At 41.4% G+C, this 14,433-nt stretch overlaps 1 protein-coding gene across 8 annotated transcripts in view; it reads right to left on the reverse strand.

Annotated features, from left to right (window-relative positions):
• Positions 1-14,433, reverse strand: part of UTRN (utrophin) — a 701,048-nt gene that overhangs the window by 67,383 nt on the left and 619,232 nt on the right. For all 8 annotated transcript variants that reach the window (XM_066595903.1, XM_066595904.1, XM_066595902.1 and 5 more), the window contains 2 exons: positions 12,781-12,866; positions 5,215-5,372 (listed from right to left, as the gene is read on the reverse strand). In XM_066595903.1, the coding sequence (XP_066452000.1) occupies positions 5,215-5,372; positions 12,781-12,866 (244 nt within the window). The remainder of the gene's footprint in view (positions 1-5,214; positions 5,373-12,780; positions 12,867-14,433) is intronic.

A 14,433-nucleotide genomic window follows, 5' to 3' on the forward strand; every position in this document is an offset into this window, starting at 1 on the left:
GAATCTAAGCAAAGCGGAAGGAAAAAATTACGATTTTCATTTTTTTGGGCAATCGTGTCATTTTAAAGACAGTATTTTTTTGTACAGCATATATAAGCCTGTTGACAAAGGCTTTTGCCGAAACGCGTTCAGCGTGCACTTGTGAGCTGTATGCTTTATTTTATTCAATAAAGAAGGAAATTTTTAACGGTAGCAGCTCCCCTCCATCTCTATTTTCTGCTCATATATAAGAATGAAGACTTGTGCCCCAAAATGGATACCCCCTGGGCAGTGGGTAAGCAAAAACCTTTTTAATACATACCCCCGTTTGTCCTCTGTTCAGAGACATACCCATTGTGGCCCTAATCTTATGTCCTTATGCACAACGGTGCCCACAAGAAGCATTGAATTTCAACTGTTTTTAACTTTTAAGTGATCGCCGTACATTTTGAATTACCCGGGCAATCTGCAGCTTTTGCGCATGCGTCCGCCACTTTGGATAAATCCAGAAGCCTTAGGTAGTAATTTCATCCTCCCTCAGGGCTTAGTCAGACGGGCGTTTTTTCGCGCGATTTGCACATGCGCATGCGTCCGGCGATTTTATAAAACCATTGCTTTGCAATGGTATCGGACACATGAGCGCTTTTTCTGCGCTCGTCCGATAAATTATAGAACAGAAATCGCAGATCGCACCTATCTGCGATCTGCGATTCCTGTTCTCTTCTCTATATGCGCTCAATGGGGCCGGCGGCAGCAGCGCCGACCCCATTGAGAACATATACTAGACAAAGCATTCATCTCTGCCACAGCTGTAACAGCTGTGGTAGAGAAGAACAATGTTTGCCCATTGAATTCAATGGAGCCGGCAATACAACCGGCTCCATTGAAAGCAATGGGCTGCCGGCGAGCGCGGGATGAATTTTCGGGAAGGGCTTAAATATATAAGCCCTTCCCTGCAATTCATCCAGAAATGTGTAAAAAAAAATATATATATACTCACCTCGTCCCGGCAGACGGAGTTCAGCGACCGGCGGCAGTTCTTCTGAACGGCTCTCTGTAGTATTCAGCAGCCGGGGATTTTAAATTCCCACCTGATGAATGAGCTGCCTCTGATTGGTCACAGCCTGACCAATCAGAAGCAGCTCTCATTCACACCCATTCATGAATTCATGCGATCCGCAAATCGCGGGAAAAAACGCCCGTGTGACTAAGGCCTCACAGATATGATTGGTGAGGGGAGATGAAACTTTAACTTTTTTAATTTTTTCTTTACACTTTTTTTTTTACTTTACATAATGTTAGGTGCACTGTTCAGACACAATCTTCTGCTTCTGTGTCTGGCAAATATGGGCGTTGTGCTATTCTCTGTTGCCTGAGCTTAAAGTCACTCTCTTCCAGCACTCCTAGGGTTAATAGCTTCTGGTCTCCTGTTCAGCTGATGCTTCTTTTCTAATCCCCATTCTATATAGATGCCCTGGGTCTTTCAGACTGTGCTGCAGTGTTGTTGAGAGTTTGTTCCTATCACTTCATGTCCAGCCGCTGCTTCTGCAGTTACCTTGCTACCTTGCTGTCTGCTTATGTTCTGTGTTCTTCATTCATGTACTCTGTGGTCTGTTATTCCCATTGTCCGCTTCTCTGTTTATCCTTGTCAGCTTGTTCCTCCTATGTTTCTGTACTCCCCAGTGATGTTCTATCTTTGTCCTATAGGTGTTCAGGCCTTATCAGGACGAGTGCTCCGCTTATAGGCAGGGGTCTCCCTCTCCTGGTTATCAGTTCAGGGTAAGATACCTTCCCTAGTTTCCACCCATATACTGGGCTGTTCAACTGGTATCTTACCGCCCATGCTGGGGTGGGCTGTCAGCCATGCTGGATCGGATCTTCACCTACCCGGTAGGTTGGCACAGTGGTTCCACATCCACAGTCCTTACACATGATCACTGTTTTTCATTGGATAACAGTGATAATGTGACCGGGAACCACATACAGCGGTCCCCGGTAACATTTCTCTGCTCCTGGCTTCACATGCTGGCCGGGAGCAGAGGGATTTAAAATTTCCCATGGCGCCAGCCCTTCTGTGCCATATCGCCACAAAACATCACGTAGGACAGGGGTGATCTGATCTATGAGGGGAGGTGAAACTTTAACTTTATTTTACTTTTTACAACTTTTCTGTGATCGCCGTTATCCATTAAATAGCGTCGTTCAAGGGTTCAGTTACCACGGTCCCCGGTGACATCTCCTGCTTCCTGGCTAAATACAGTAGCAGGAGAAGCAGAAGATTTTGAATGTACCGCGCCTATCTGGTCGTCTGCCCATGCGTTGCCATTTTCACTTAGACGCACATGCGCAGTAGATGCCGGAGGGTCCGTTCTGGACCAGATCATAGCGCGACATCTCGGAGGATGGGGGGGGGGGGGGGGAGTAGTTTCAGGCCCCCTGATGGATGCGATCCATGAGGGGAGCTGAAACTCTAACTTTTTAAAACTTTTTATTTACGTTATTGCGATTAGCGCTATCCATTGGATATCGCAATCATATTACCGGGAGGGGCTTCCCGCAGCCCCCATGACTGCTCCGGGAAATGACAGCATGGAGCTGTCACATCCACAGCCCATGTGGCTTTAATCCTCAGGGGATGCATGTTTTTACGTCCCTGAGGATTAAAGCCCACAAAGCCAGGATGTAAAAACACTTTGGGGCCGCCACTAAGGGGTTAAGGAAGAATTCTAGGTGCATTTATGTGCTTTAAGGAAAATAGATAACTGTATAACAAGATGTAATGCATTTTTACTGTGGATGTATAATTTAGAGTAAGCTGCTATTATTCTAAAACTGTCACTCTGGACAATCATTATTTCATGCTTACAGCTCATTTTCCACGTTTGCTTGCTACAATTAGTTTTCAGCTTTTATTCTGTGCACGCAACCGACAAGGAAAATCAACAATGGAAGTGAAAGCCTTGTATGCATATTTCATAGTGACTACAGTACATTGAGAAATAGATCGCATTAGACTTCAATATTCTTCCAGACTCTCTTCCAATCTACAGCTTGCAGATAAATTGTGTTTGCAGATAGTTGCATGTCATAACATGGATATTCAATAGTGTATGTATGTAGCAGTGCACAAACCGTGTAAGACAAACGGCACGGTCACAGGTCCTAGAACAATCGTCCACATGTATTCTCAATCATTTCCATCATTATTACAGAAGCAAGATTTACAGTGTAAATGATTTGTACAAATTCATGCAAATCCACATAGAAAATCACTAGCACCCCTGGTGCGTGTGGACCTACCTTATAGCTTTTTCTAGTCTACCAGCTTTCTTTTCTAATAAACTCTGCAGCTATGCGAGCAATATATTTTAGAGAGGTTGTTCCACCAAAAGAAGTTATTCCCTAGCTTTCTGATCAGTGGAGGCTCCACTGCTGGGACCCCCACGATCAGAAGAACAGGGGTCCCATAACTCTCACAATGAATGGAGCAATGCTCATATATGAAAACTACTGCTCTATTCATTTTAATGGGCCAATGAGAGATAGTTCAGTATAAGTGCTCATCAATCTCCAGTAGCTTCATTAACCCCTTAAGGACCAGGGTGTTTAAGTCCTAAAGGACCAGACACTTTTTAGGGATTTTACCCATGGGGGATTTTTCTTCAGCTACCAAAAATATTTTTGCTGTGTTTTTTTCCATGAGATAGGCCTCATGTACATGGGCGGAAATTCCGCAGCGGGATTTCCTGAAGAATTAGTGCCTGTGCCCACTGCCATAGGATTGCATTAGATAATGCAATCCTATACAGACAGCGGCGAGTTGACCGCATGAAAACTTACGCAGTAAACAAATCGCGTTATGTCCTATTTCTGTGCGAGCCTCGAAGAGGCCCGCACAGAAACGTCATGGCTGATGCGTCGGCTCTGCGAATGTGCCGGCTGGGCGGCAGCGGCACATAGCAGAGCAAAGGAGACGGTGAACCGCAGTAGTCACTGCAGGGGCATGGCTCGCATCCCGCTGCGAGAATTCTCGCAGTGGGATCCGACACGGCCATCAGCAGGGGGCCATAGAGGGCTATTTTTTAATATGTATTTTCACTGCCTCTTTTTTTTGTTTTATTAGGGGTAAAAAGCAAAAAAAAGCTTTTTTAAATTTAGAGTTGTTTATTTTTAAAATGAGTACATTACTATTTTACTTGAATGTCGTGACACGATAAGCTCGAATTTCATAGTGCTAATTGTCTAGACGTGCATGCTACTCAACTGACATCAAATAGCAAATGTTTCTGTGAAATGAAAATTAAAAATAAAGAAGTTGTAAAAAAAAAACACTTTAGTACATTACCCTAAAATAAGATACAGAAATGGGTTCCTCATTTCATTTCGGAACTTTTGATAATTTGTGTAGGCTTGGATTACAGGGAACATATGGCGACGTTTTTGGTTGGCGACTGTGGTGGGTCATTTTCTATATATTTATCTTCTGTAATTCTTTTAAACTTATTTTTGTAACATTTTTTTATATCTCTATATCCCACATGATGTCATATAAGACCTTTGGGAGTCACACTGTCTTCTTTTTTTTAATTTCACACTTTTCCACTGTACCTGGGGCATCCATAGGAGCCTCAGTTACAGGGAAAACTCCTTCTGTAGTGATAGCAGTCCCTAACAGAGCTGATCTGGGTCTGCTAAGACCTTGCAGCTCTGCTGTAGCAAAGGGCACCCGGAACTTCTGCTTTCTCCCTTTACTACATAGTGCTCATCGAGCTCTTTGTAGCATGCAAGAGAGAAGGCAAAAGTGGTTAAAAACTGCTTGCGCCTTTTCCTAAGGGTCCTCGACTGTGACATAATAGACCAAACCTGCTCCTGCTTGCTGGCAGGAGCTTTAATCCCCTGTCATATTTTTTGCTGTGGGCCAGGATTAAAGCCCAGGACCAAGCGCTGTAAATTTACAGTGCTTGGTCCTTAATGCGTTAGGATGTAGCAGTAGTGCACATGCTTAACAACCACTACAATAATTGGGGGACCTTCAGATACCCCAATAGTGTTTAAATGGTTGGACCCAAACTGATCAGATAGTTAGCCCCTATCCTGTGGATAGGGAATAACTTCCTTTGGTGGGGTAGCACTTTTGTACCACAAATTCTTAGTTACACACTTTTTTCTATTCGTTTTTAAAAATGTAAAACATGGTAAACAATATTTTTACACTATCATAGAATTAAAACTTACGTGCTGAAAGCAACTGCGGACACTTGGCTCAATATTACTTCCACCAAATGCTGCCACTTCCCCAAGCTGGCGAGGGATCTGAATAGCATCATGAAGCAATAACCCCAGCTGCTTCTGGTCGCATGTGTCAGCGGCTCCAGAAACTTCCTTGAAAAGATCTATGCAAAAAAAAAAAAACATTTGTTCAATTTAACTCAATTTGCAACAATTTCAAAGAGAAATACAGATTAAAAAAATTAACATTGACAATGAAACCTAGTGGAAGAAATTCTCTAAAGTCAAATGTAAGAGCGTGTGAAGTCCTTTGTTTATATTTTTCTTAAAATTATTTACACAAGTCGTTAGAATTAAAAGCGTTTTATGGGCCAAACAAAAAGTTAAAATGGTTTAAAATGAATAAAACTTAAATACTCAACTATTCCTGCCACTGCCCATCCACTGCTGCAGCCCTGGTGCCCACCACACGCAACCCGGAAGAAGCGGTGAGCGGTCATGTCACCACTCAGCATCTCACAGGCTTTAGCGGCCACAGAAGAATCAGTGCTGAAGCCTTTGAGAAGCTGAGCGGTCACATGCACAATGAATGACACTTGACAGCCTGCCGCTTCTTCCAGGTTCCGTGCGGTGGACACCGGGCTGCAGCGCTGGACGGGGAGTGGCCAGGATAGGTGAGTATTCAATTTTTATTCATTTTAAATCCTTTTAACTTTTTTTATAGTCGTAGAAAGTCTTTCTAATGTGTAGCAAGAGAGCGATGTATTGGGTGTTTCCATACACGATTCATAGATGCTCTTCTATGGAAAAGGGCACACCAGCATCTCATATGTACACCAATAGCCCAGCCTGTATGAATGAGAATTTGTAATCACAGAATCCCTATCCTGACAGCAAGGCTAATCTTCAATCTCAGTAGATACATATTTAATTATTCCATATTTCTGTGGCTGATTATAAGAGATGCAAATAAGATTCAATAAGAATAAATCCAGGATTTAGGCAAGATTTCATCTTTACTGACCCCTCGCTCATACCGTATATTGAATAATTGTATTTATAGCAATTCTCTAAGACACAGCAAAGGCAAACATGTTCACTTCAGGTTTTGCCTTCATGCTCGAAGTATATGGTGGAGAAATCTCCCAGTTTATGTGTTAAATTTTAGATGTCATTCATTTATACGTAAAACAAGAACAAATTGTTTTTGCAGTGGTCTATTGCATAGTTAAACACAACAGAACACAGTTTCCTATGTAGAGAATAAAAAGGCATCCCTTTTACCCTTATACCAACATATACCTGCCTCAGATATCTGACAGTGTCATACCTATATGAATCTGTGGTCCAATCACCTCTTTTAAAAGTTGGAGGAATTCAACGAATAGGGAAAGAATGTGCAAGGGGATCAAATTCACCACAGCCATTAACAAAATTGAGGCACTGTATAAAGTTCTTGTACCCCGTCAGCACTGAAGCACCCCTTCTGCTATTTTATTTGGCAAAATCAGGTTAGTCAGAGCAAGATATACATAAAGGTTAACACCCCCACACACCTATGCCTACAACCTTGGCATACATGCTCAGTCAAGCTGAAACTGCTAAACATGTATATGGAAAGGTCAGGGGTAGAGATGTTGGGCAAAAACACAACTATTGAAGGAGAATAGCCACATTAACATGTCATTCCTTTGCTTGTTCTGCCTCTGTGGTATGTACACCCTTGGGTTAAAAAGGGAGGAGATACAAACTAGATATTAGAAAAAGGTTTCTGACAGTGAGGGTGATCAATGAGTGGAACGGGTTGCCACAGAATGTAGTAAGCACTCCTTCAATGGAAGTCTTCAAACAGAAGCTTTACAGACATCTGTCTGGGATGATTTAGTGATCCTGCATTGAGCAGGGGGTTGGACCCGATGACCATGGAGGTCCCTTCCAATGCTACAATTCTATGATTCTATGAAATACCAAAAAGAAATGCCAAAAATAATACGTCTTGCACATTATTAGCATATATGTTAAATACTAGAGGTATAGAGATTGGTATTGTACAGGCAAAAGTTGCACTTAGGTTACTGAAGGTGCACAAAAGGCTGCTTACCACTATTATAAATGGTATGCGGTAGGTGGGGAGGATCTAGTTACAGATTTGTGGGCCAATTATTCATTTTTAAGGTAATAAATAAAGCTCCTCAAGGCTGTTTGAAGAAAAGTGCACATAAACATAGTTTCTATTAGGTGATATGCCCATCTGTCATCTTAAGATGAAAAATCTACCATTTCATTTAGCTGCTGCCTGACTTGTGCCCTATAGCTGGGAACTGAATGGAAGACTGCACATCTGACCTACTATTTTCCTGTATAAAGAGAAGGAGGAATGCAGAAAAAACAGGAACACAGAAATCACGCTTGTGTAGCTGCTGTTGCTTTTCATTATTGATCTCTCGAAGGACCCAACAAGACAGCAGGTGCTAATGGACAAGAAACAGTTTCTCAAAGGAGATAACCTTTCCAGTAAACATGCTTCTCTGGATAGAGATTTAAAAATGTGTACATATTGCTTTGTTTTTAGAAACAGATCCAAATTCTGCAATGCTTGATACCATAATATAATTCTATGATACATTTTTTCTATTATACAGCTCTGACTCCTCGGTTTCATCGCCCACAACCGTAGAGCTACGTACATGATACAATTCTGTCTGTCTGTAACAGACCTTAATGAAGACAGATGTTTGCAGCTCCCATTGAACTCCATAATAATCAGGTCTTCATTAAGCTCATCAGCGCCTACTAGAGTTCACTGCAGGTGACCAGAATTTTATTGCTTGACCCTTAGCTGAGTGAATTGAAGCAGGGGATTTGGAGCTATTAAATATGGAGCTCTGACCACCTTAAAGATATACTATGAAATCAATTAGCGCAGAATTTTGGATCTACTTAGATAAAATAATCACAATATGTTAGTTATGTGGCCAGAAGTTCTTAAAGGTATTTTACCAGAACAACAAGTTATCCCCTAGGATGCTGATATTTCCATCTCTCCCACTGAAAATGAATGTAGTGCTGACCGCACATGCTTAGCCAAACCTACATTCAGAGTTACATGACTACTAGAGAAGAAGCAACCCCCGCAGTAACAGGAGAAGAACACACAGGAGTCCCGTTCTCGAGATCGGCAGGGGTCTCACTAGATTGGCAAGTTATCCCCTATCCTGTGGTAGGGGATAACTTATTATTCTAATAAAGCCCCGTTAATAATGTATAAAAAGTTTAGTATGTAATCTGGAAACCCTTCAAGCATCATGATGTGGCTGAACCCCTTTAAAGCTAGGAAACTATGATACTCCACTCCTACATTGCAGGACATGACTGTTTTAATTAGTACTGTATTGTATGCAGTGGTTAGCCAAGGTGCCAAACTTATGTTGAATGTATTTTTGGTACCCCCATCATAAGAAAAACTTTGTATCGCACTGCTATGCAGTCACTCTTTATCCAAGTTGTGCAGAAAGTAGCAAGATAGCAGCACACCCATAGCAGAGCAGCTCAGTGGATAAATAATATATCAGAATTGAGCTCGGTACATAAATTCAACCTCAGTCCATAGATACAATACCAGAATCAAGCTTGTGTCACAAATACAGTAACAGAACTAAGTGATCATTTTGGAGGTGAGCCGATGGATTGACAGCAGGGCATCAGAACATCAGTGAGGAGGAGGCAAAGACAGGTGGAGAATGATTCATGAAGTTCGACAAAACACCGCCACATGGAGGAAAATCATCTGGCCTGTCAGACCTAAAGAAGGTGATTGCCCCCAGCCTAAATCTGCATGGTGTCCTCCCTACAAGTTGGTGGTCTGCGTCCAGTGTGACCACATGTCACATGATTGCAGGAACATGATTGCAGAGACAGTGACAAATTTCTGAGTAACAAACATTTTAAGATATCAAATGACTTTTGCATAGTTTGCAGAGTCGTGGACACATGCTTTGCTTTGTGAATCCATAGGGGTAAAGAAAATATGAATTACCTTTGGAATCTGGAACTATAAGCACCATACAGTCACATAGCTAGAAGCTTATACTGGTGACTCAGATGCACATAACTTGTTTAAAAGACAAAATGACAATCATTTTATGTGTAATAGCATTACTACAGATGTAGCAGAGATTATGTGTTGTATAATTTCTGCATAAAGTCCTGTATGTTAAGAAAATGCACAAGGCCTACCAGCAGTCCTATATAGAACCAAACGTTAAAGGGGTTCTACCGCTTCTAACTGTTTTCAAACAGCTCCGTATATTATGCAGTGGCCAGGGTTGGTACTGCAGGCTAAGTCCCATTTGCTTTAATAGGATTCAGCTTGTAATACCAACCCAGGCCACTATGCGATGTACAGAACTGTATAAAAGAGTTAGAAGTAAAACAGCCCCTTTAAACATTATGCTATTGTACAATGAAATGCCATATTCTGATATATCTGACTGCTCTTCCGTGTATGTTATTAGCAGTTTATCGAACATTACATTACAGGAGAAAGCACAAACTTCAAAGCAGTTTAGCATACATTTTGTGCATGCAGCGATCAGAAGAGTGTCAGACTATGGCTTACTATCTAGGCCAGCTTGTTTATGCATGGCAAAGAAAATGCCAGCAAGTGCCAAGGAATCAAAAGAAATCAGAACATTAGCATATTCTTCCTCATCCTGTACCGCTCCTCCAACTGTTCCAGAACGACAATACTAAATATAGTACAATGAAATAGCACAAATACAGAAAACACAGGAGATAAAAGAGCGTCTTCAGGACATGCTGATACATTTAAAGAGCATATGTCATAGGACTATGCGGCTCTGTTTAACTCCTTAGAGACCAGCCTATTTTGTACCTTAAGGACCAATTGCCATAACGTTTTTATTTTTCCGATAAGGTAGCTCTCTGAGGGCTTGCTTTTTGCAGGAAGAGGTGCAGTTTTTATTGGTAGCAGTTTTAAGTACATGTGACTTTCAGATTGCTCTTTAGTGCAATTTTTGGTGGGCAAACAAAAAGAAAAATAGCAATCCAGTCATTACTTTTTAAAACGTTCTTACGACGTTCACCAAGTGAGATAAATAACATATTTTCATTGTCTGGGTTGTGACAAATGCGGTAATACCTATTATGTATGGCTTTTAAATTTTTTTTGGGGGGGGGGGGGGGTATTTTATCTATTTAAAAGGCTTCTTTGGAAATGAATATTTTTTTTTTATGTGATTTTTTTCTTTAAATTAAACTTTATTGAACTTTTTTGCCGCTATTTTTTAGTGCCTAATAGGCTGAGTTGCATGGCAGACATGGAGGCCTTTGTCAGGCTTCCTGCTGGCATTGGAACCCACTGGTACTTTGCAATTGTAAAGCGTGGTGCGGATGGGTAACAGAGGGAGCCCCCTGTTATTTGCTTACATGCTGTAGTTTCTATTGATTGTGGCATGTAAGGAGTTAAACTCCCAGGATCTGGCAATTAGTGCAGGAGCCTGGCTGTCAGTAGTTGGCCTAGCCACTACATTAGAAAGATGCAGGTTTAAAGTCCATTAATTAGGTCAGTAAACAAGCATATTGCAGTCCCTAAAGCACTAAGGACAGCTTGTTATGGGGTGAGGTATGCTACACTAGTAGCCCAAGTGGAACACAAAAAATGTTAGGCTATTTGGCTGACAGCAACTAGCAAACAATATACCGCATCTCCTCCCTTGCTCCCACCCCTCTCAGCAGTGATTTATGGCCGAGGGGTATACATACAGCCAGTTACCCAGCAGCCCCTAAGACACTGGTGATGGGGGTCTGCTCACTGCAGTCGGATCCTCACCAATCAACAAAGGTGGCATAACCACCTTTATAACCTGATCGGATTCTATATTTAGGTGTTCTGTGCCAGGAATGATAACTTATGGAAAACAGGAAAAAAGTAAGGCCCCCTGTCCACGAGCGTGATTTCGCCAGCGGTAAATCGTCGGCGAATCACTCCGTCTGAAGCTTTCCATAGTGTTGCTATGGAAAGCGCCAGCCCCCTGTCCACGAGCGGAGAATCATTGCGATTTTCCACTCGCGGCCAGCAATTCGCAGCATGCTGTGAATTGCCGCGATTCTCCGCGTTCAGCTTATCTGTCAGATAGGCTGACAGCGGAGATCCGTCTGCATAGGAGTCTGCATAGGAGTCTATGGGACCTGTCGGCGTATATTGGTCAACAAATAGTTCCAGAACTATCTTTTGGCTGAGTGTACATGCGCCGGCCGCGTATATATGTTCTATTTTTCACACTGCTGGTATATGAATGTGTGAACGGCTGCATTGGAAACTTCACACGGGTACCGAATATGCGCCCGGGCGTGAAAACGCAGCGTATATGAGCTTGTGGGAATGAAGCCCCAGAGACATAATATATCATATGGAAGCAAGAAGTAATGAAGATGGCACTTTGTAAACCACAAATAAATGATTAAAATAGTATGACAACCCCCGGACTACAGCACAATGTGGATTATATTCCACAATGACACTTGAAAAAAAGAATCATTTAGAGCTATTTAAGAATTTCAATTGCAATTACTGAATATCTAAATTGTCACATCCTTGGCATTCAGAGCGGCAGATATGCAGACCTCATAATAGTACTGTAAATATGATTTGGCTTCCTTCATGGCTATAAATGGGAACAGAATTCTAAAACTTGTACTGGAACACACAAGTAATTGTACGTCAGCTCATTTCCAGAACCTACTGAGCTGATAATTAAGACCTTATAAATATACATTACCCAGTTAAGCAGTAGTCAATGCTGTGTAATATTTACAATATAGGAATACTGATTTAACCCATTGAAGACCAAGCGCCGTAAATATACGGTGCTTTGTTCTGGGCTTTGATCCCAGACCATAGTAAATTTACTTAGATGAGATTAAATTCCTGCAATATAGCAGGAGGAGGTTGGGTTCTCAGCTGTCAGACACAGCCGAAGACCCGGAGGAGAAGACAGAAGTCATTTTTAACAGCTTCTGCTTTCTCCTTTACAAGCTATATGACGTAATAGGGGACATAGGTGTAAAAATAAAAGTTACAGAAAGTTACTGAAAAAAATTAAAATTATATATATATACATGACCCACTGTGAAGCTAACCTAAACCGTCGCCATATCTGCTCTGCAATCTGAGATTATAAAAGATGATATATCAAAAAGTCCAAAACAAGACGGCGAACCTATTCCTGTACTCTATTTTAACTTAAATATAAAATATTTAAATAAATAAATAAAGGGAAAACTAAAGATTTAAAGAAAAATCTTTTTTTTTCTTTTACTTTTTGTACACATTGCCTGTAATAAAATAAAAAAAATAAAATAAAACAAAAACAAAAAAAAGTTTCAGTGAAAAAAAGGTATTAAAGAAATTTCCTTTAGCTATAGAGCCACCACATTGGTAAAATCGCAAAAAAAAAGGGTCTGGTCCTTTAGGTCTGAAACATCCTGGTCTTTAAAGGGTTAAAAAACCTTTGTTTGTTACGCTATATGGGATTAAAGTGGTATACTTACATTTGTACTTGTCTTCTAATAAACCCTTAGACAAGGACATGAGACCAATCTTGAGAGACTGCACCCGGATCTTCCCAGTCCGACCCCTGTGGACAACACAATATCATTCAATATATTCTATGAATTTCATTTAAAACTTGAACTGTTTCACAACTTTGTGTTATAAATTAACTCTTAAATTACAAAGTTTCGTTCTTAAAACACAACTCTTTTGCATGTGCTATCAAGATATATCGATGTCATAGAGCAGATCATTCGGACATGAGCCAATGCATTACCTAGATGGCTTTTCATTTGTATATACATCTTGCTAGATTTCGCCTGTAGCACATACTATAAGGAAGATGTATGGCCAGCAGCAGTTTCAGCTAATTTGTACAAAAACTACCAAAATCACTTCTTAGAAGAGATTATTGTACAGCAGATTAAACATTGCAAAGCCAGAGGTTTATTCTTTAGACTTTTTCACATTTCACTTCTTGCCACCCCCCTTGCATGACTTAAAATGAATATTTTCCCTCTTCATGTCTCTTGAGTGGAGAAGCAATTCTCAGAGTGATTCCACTGATTTAGTAAGCACTTTAAAGGGGCATTAACTTTTCAGACAATTTATGCTCTTTTGAGGGTGGTAACATATTTGCACTGGCACTTCCGTTTGGTGGTTCTGTCGCAGATCTGGCACAAAATACCAGAAGAAAGAACGCTATAACGGTTGGTTGGGTTTGAACTCAAGATCCCAATACTGCAAGGCAACAGCACTAGTCACTGAGCCAACGTGCTGTCACATATTAAGCAGTTTAATGTATTACTGATTAATGCAAGCAAAGCTATAATGGTTGGTATATTTTAAGGTTAATTCAATGGACTTTGCTGGTGTTTTAATGTCTATTACAGTATGTGAAACAATTGACTTTCACAATTGTGCTGATAACTATGGTGGCAGCAACAGAAGAACCATTTATAAAAGTATTTGCTCTATTAGGCCTCAGTCACACGGGCGCATCAGCACCCGTACATCGGCGCCAATGCGCCCGTGTGACTGCAGGAAGGAGACGGACGTACCTGCAGACGGCCGTCTCTCTGCAGCGCCGGAGGAAAGAACACATGACCGGCAATGAAGCCGGTCACATGTTCTTTCCTCCTGCGCTGCAGAGAGACGGCTGTCTGCAGGTACGTCCGTCTGCTGGTGTCAGTCACACGGGCGCATCGGTGCCGCTGTACGGGTGCCGATGCACCCGTGTGACTGAGGCCATAATGAGCAATCACCCTTTAAAAAGTTTTTTTTTAACTATTCTCCAGGGATGTTGTCTACATCGCCGCAATTAACATATTTAATGAATTATAAAATGACGTAGAATTGTAAATGGAGGTCTGGACTGTAAGGCTTGCTCTAACTCAGCAAGTAAGACCTTAAAGACTTACCTTAAGGGTGCTTTCAGATGAACATGTGCGTGTGTGTACATAGTTGCGCACAAACCCACGCGTATATTAGAACCATTGGTTCGCTGCGATGTGTTTACATGCAAACGCACATACCTGCAAAATATAGAACATGCATGCACCATGGGTCCGTGGTGCATGTCAATATTCCTCAGTGGGGAGTCCCCCTGTTACTGAACACTGTAGCAGCCCATTGCTTTCAATGGGCATGGA

This window comes from Eleutherodactylus coqui, chromosome 3, assembly GCF_035609145.1.
Source record: "Eleutherodactylus coqui strain aEleCoq1 chromosome 3, aEleCoq1.hap1, whole genome shotgun sequence".
Taxonomy (NCBI): domain Eukaryota; kingdom Metazoa; phylum Chordata; class Amphibia; order Anura; family Eleutherodactylidae; genus Eleutherodactylus; species Eleutherodactylus coqui.